The sequence below is a fragment of the Clinocottus analis genome, unplaced genomic scaffold (assembly GCF_023055335.1).
Source record: "Clinocottus analis isolate CAN_PGR_092001 unplaced genomic scaffold, fCliAna1.0.p SCAF_14, whole genome shotgun sequence".
In the NCBI taxonomy this organism is placed as follows: Eukaryota; Metazoa; Chordata; class Actinopteri; order Perciformes; family Cottidae; genus Clinocottus; species Clinocottus analis.
Window position 1 is genome coordinate 6,002,567 of NW_027175865.1, and position 4,555 is coordinate 6,007,121.

General features: G+C 39.4%; 1 protein-coding gene across 1 annotated transcript; it reads left to right on the plus strand.

Moving 5' to 3' along the window:
- The first annotated feature begins 324 nt into the window (after positions 1–324).
- LOC137784857 (oocyte zinc finger protein XlCOF22-like) lies at positions 325–3,460 on the plus strand. Its single transcript, XM_068575810.1, has 5 exons — positions 325–343; positions 827–969; positions 1,120–1,235; positions 2,013–2,156; positions 2,242–3,460. The coding sequence occupies exons 2-5, from the start codon at positions 831–833 to the stop codon at positions 2,917–2,919; spliced, it is 1,077 nt and encodes a 358-aa protein (XP_068431911.1). The 5' UTR covers positions 325–343; positions 827–830; the 3' UTR covers positions 2,920–3,460.
- Positions 3,461–4,555: the final 1,095 nt, after the last annotated feature.

The window sequence follows — 4,555 nt, forward strand, 5'->3', positions numbered from 1 at the left end:
ATGCAATTTTTTTCTACTCCTTTTTACAAAAATAAATTATTATCATTCATTAGTCCATCCATCCATTTTCATTCACTTATCCAAGATCAGGTTGTGGCAATATTATCAATGTTTGGGAATTAACAAAGTTAAAACTACTGGCAGCTGAGTTCATGTATTTACAAAATAATAAAAAGCATTGTGTCGCCTTTTAAAAATATAATATAATATATTGGCCCCTCGAAAAAGCCACAAAACCGCAGTTCCATAATCTCGCGATATCTCCGTGACCGGCAGCCTTCTCATATCACGTGATGTGGGCAGAAAACTCACTGCGGCTTCATTTCGGCGGACGTTTCGTACGGTAAGAAATGGATCCCTTTTTGAATTGTTTACAAAGACTTAAGTCTAAATTAATAACGTTTGCTCCTTTATGCACAGATGTAAAGTACAAAGGCACAACATGGAATTAAGTACAAAGCAACGGGATTTAAAATGTTGCGACAGTACAGAGAGGCACAATCCTCTCGCTCTCAATTGTGGCTGTGCGAGACCACCAGTGTCCGTTTCGCTGTCAAGTAACTAGCTCAGGCCTATCGTTATAGGTTGTGTTTGCTCTTTATTTCATAATTAGTGTGCCCAACGTAAAACAAGATAACCAGCCTCTCTTCAGCCCTGTATTTATTTGTATATATTTTATAATTCCCCCGCCCTCCAATCTCTGAACATATATTGCGCGGGTTAATTCAACGCTAGCCTCACGTCTGCCACTGCAGTCATCTTCTGTGGTCGCTCATCAAAACATTGAAGATGCATGACCTGTTTAGTGTGTGTTTCAACATTGCAGCTCCATGAGGCAGATTGGTGTGTGTGAAAGCATCAGCATGGAAAGGATGAAGATCGAGCAAGTCATTGTTGGGAATGAGAAGAGATCCGCCGCCGCGGAGATCAAGCCTGAGCCCGTGGTCGCACCTGTACCTTTACAGTCCTGTAAGCAAAGATGTGTCATTGCATACTTCATGCACGATGTGATCATGTTAATCTAGTTTAATAGCAGTACAGCGCGAGGTTATAAATTTCTATTCCTGCGGTTTTGTTATCACTAATCGTAAAGCAACGTGTCATCTCATTGTTATGCAGATCAGCACGAGAGTCTGCAATGTTTCCAGTGTTTCATCACTTTCTGTAACTCCAAAGCCAAGGAGAGACACATGAGGAAGAGTCATCGGGACCAGTACAAACAGCACCTGCAGCAGGTAGAGAGAAGCAGCCTGCAAATACAAAACGGCACATAGTAGTGACACAAACTCAAGCATCCATATGTAATATGGCTTAATGTTAATGCCGTCATTGGTAAAATTATAGATTCATCTGTATATTGTCTTGTCATTGTATTAATATTATCTTGTTCTGTTTAACCAACAGTCCAAAAATCCAAATGTCTTTGTCGTGTAGTCTCATAGAAATCCTTAAAACAGCAAATTGTACATTTTCTGTTGATTGACAAATTAAATAATTTACAAAAAATTGTTTAAACTTAAGTAAATATTTTTCAATGAATTGCAACTGCGGTAAGAAGTGGAATGCTGTATGGACTAAAGGAGGAGGAGGAGGAGGAGCGCCGGTATCAATATATGACCTGATATTTGTCATGAACATAAAACATTTTTTATCATTTCAGAATGTTTATTATAAAAGTATTACCATAATATGTACAGTATTTAGGACATAGGACATTTTACAGGTAAAAGATTTGTCAGTATGCCCTCACACAAATCTTCTGTATTGCTGATATTGACAGAGCCCAGTCAATATTGTCTCGGCCAATGTATCAGTCAGGCTCGTGTGTAGACGCAGATTTTTCTGCAAAACCTTGTCTTTTTATACGTTGTATCTGGATAAAAGATGTAATTGAAGTTAAAGACAGATTGTATTCAGTTGTGAACATCTTCATCATTCAACAAACTATGAATAATGCCTTTCGTTAGGATTTCATATTTTTTAAACCATTTTCCTGCTCATCATTTTCGTAGACTGATACAGTCTTCACGTGCTACAAGTGTGACAAGAGCTTCTCCTACTCTGAGGAGCTGAGCCAGCATCAGGCCACCCACAGCACAGAGGAGAAGCCTTTCCTTTGTGCTTACTGCCAGAAAAACTTCTTTACCTTCACTGAGGTGAGTGCGCAGCCGGCTACATCATTTATTGTGCCGGAGAACCCATTTAAATAATTGCAGATGATAAATGTTTAATGTCTTGCAGCTGAACAAACACAGACGACATGAGTGCGTAGAACGACGGTGTCCCTGCAGGGACTGCGGCGCCTTGTTCCCCAGTCCTTCACGCCTGCGCAACCACCGCCTCTCAGTGCACCCCCAGCGCCCCTTGGTGGCCGATGACACCAACACCTACCAATGCTGCAAATGTACTCACGGTTTCAAAACAGAAGAAGAGCTTCTGGAGCACCAGGAGGAATTTGCCAGTGATATAAACTGTGGCGTTAAGCCGCAAGGCAAAAAACGTGGCCGTAAACCCAAGAACGCAGCTCAAGGAGACACAGTTGAGAGCAAGAAGATCAAAGAAGAAGATGAAGCAGAATACACTGACTCCACAACGGAGGGTTGCCCCACCAATGAGCTGAAACTGGAGCTCAAGATACCTTGTTCTGAAGCAAACTGTGACATTGTGTTTCCTTCTGTTGAAGCCCTGCGGGCACACAAAAGAGATGCACATGGGCCACCCCCTCATAATGCTCACACGTGTACAGAGTGTGATGAGAGCTACGCTCAGCCCGAGCAGCTCAAAGCGCACATGGCCAGCGATCATCACCACTCTGGATACGCTTGCCCCATCTCTGAAAAGAGTTTTAAACAAGAGAGCACCCTGGAGATCCTCCAAAACACCCACACTGAAGGAGAGGTGGCAGCAGAAATAAGATAATATATGGGGAAAAAGACTAACTTCATCCTACATTATTCACAAAAATGATGTTTGTATTATAATCTGTCTTGTGTAGGTTGAAGATTTCTATGTGAATATTTGAGGGTGAGAGTTTTTGAAGCAAGGTTATGCAACACATGACTTATGGAGGTTGTTTCTGGAATGCAGCTATTCAATTGCTTTAAGAAAGACATTCTACACATGCAAATAAAACTGTATAGATTGATACATAATTATGATTTATGTCCACTTTAAAGCTCATGTCACAAGGCCCTCGCTCTTCATATTACCTCTATTGTACCTGGACTATTTTGTTTTTCATGTAGACTAGCTACCTATTTCTCTCTTAAATGGGGGGATGTTTTGTATTTTCCAGGATGTACACATAAGAATGTATGACCCAAACATCATAAAATCAAATATCTGAAAAATGGCAAGTGTAGGATTCTGTAATAAGGGACTTCAACAATGTATTCTGCAGGTTCTCTTTTTTTCTTTCTAAAAGTAAATTCTTGTTGCATTAAAACAATACTTATGTTTCTGTGACGTCTTTGGTTGTCAATTTGTGAGTGTGTGTGAATGGTTGAACGAGGCGCTCAATCAAGTGTAGTCATGGTTAAGGTTGATGGTCACTTCTCCCCGAATCTCTTTATGTTATAATATACTTTTGTCCTCTAAGTAATACAAATACAATAGATTCAACAATGTATATATATATATATTTTTAATTACTATACTATAACTTTGGTCTAATGTATAGATGCCAACATGCAAATTATTGATTATATTATTGCTTAACCACAGATTAATGTACATTTTTGCTTCTACAATATACTAAAAAAGTCTAAAGCTCAATATGTTTTTACGTTGTTCACACAAATACAAAATAATGATGGAAGTGATAATTATATGTACAACTCAGGGGTATAAAGTAACAAAGTACGACATTATACACAAGTACAATGTTGAAGTTCTTGAGGCACTGCTTTATTTGAGCGTTTCCATTATTTGCAGCTTTATATTGTACATTTTACTCCACTTCATTTATTTTAGTTACTAGTTACTTTGCTATTTGAGATGTACGTACAAAACATACATCTGTTCATATAAAATAACATTAGCTGCTTCTTCGCTTTTGCATGCAGGACTAGAAATGTAGTAGTTTAAGATATTGCAACTTGTACATGTGATCTGAATACTTATTACACCTATTATAGAAGCTATAATAGTTCATCTATCTATACAAAATAGTTCATGTTTAACGTTACACCTGATTTACAAAAAAAATGGTCTTCACAAGCGAAGTCTCGCAATTTGCCGAACTGGCGTCGTCCTGGGGCCTCAATTTGGAATCCTAATCCTGCAATGGCGAAGGCATGACCCGCCCTACTATGCCTCCGATTGGCATGTACCTGTTTGGCTGGATTGGTTAGATTTACGCGATTGGTTAGGGTAAAGTTAAGCATATCCATGTAAACCAATCAGAGGCAGAGTAGACTTTATCAGAGGCAGAATAGGGCGGGATATGCATAATATCGCTTCATGAGGGGGAGAAGTTCGTTTTCCCATGATGCACTTGTGATTTCTTTCTATCTCGCGCCTTTGCATCGGCGCAGTCCATCTTGCCTCACTTATC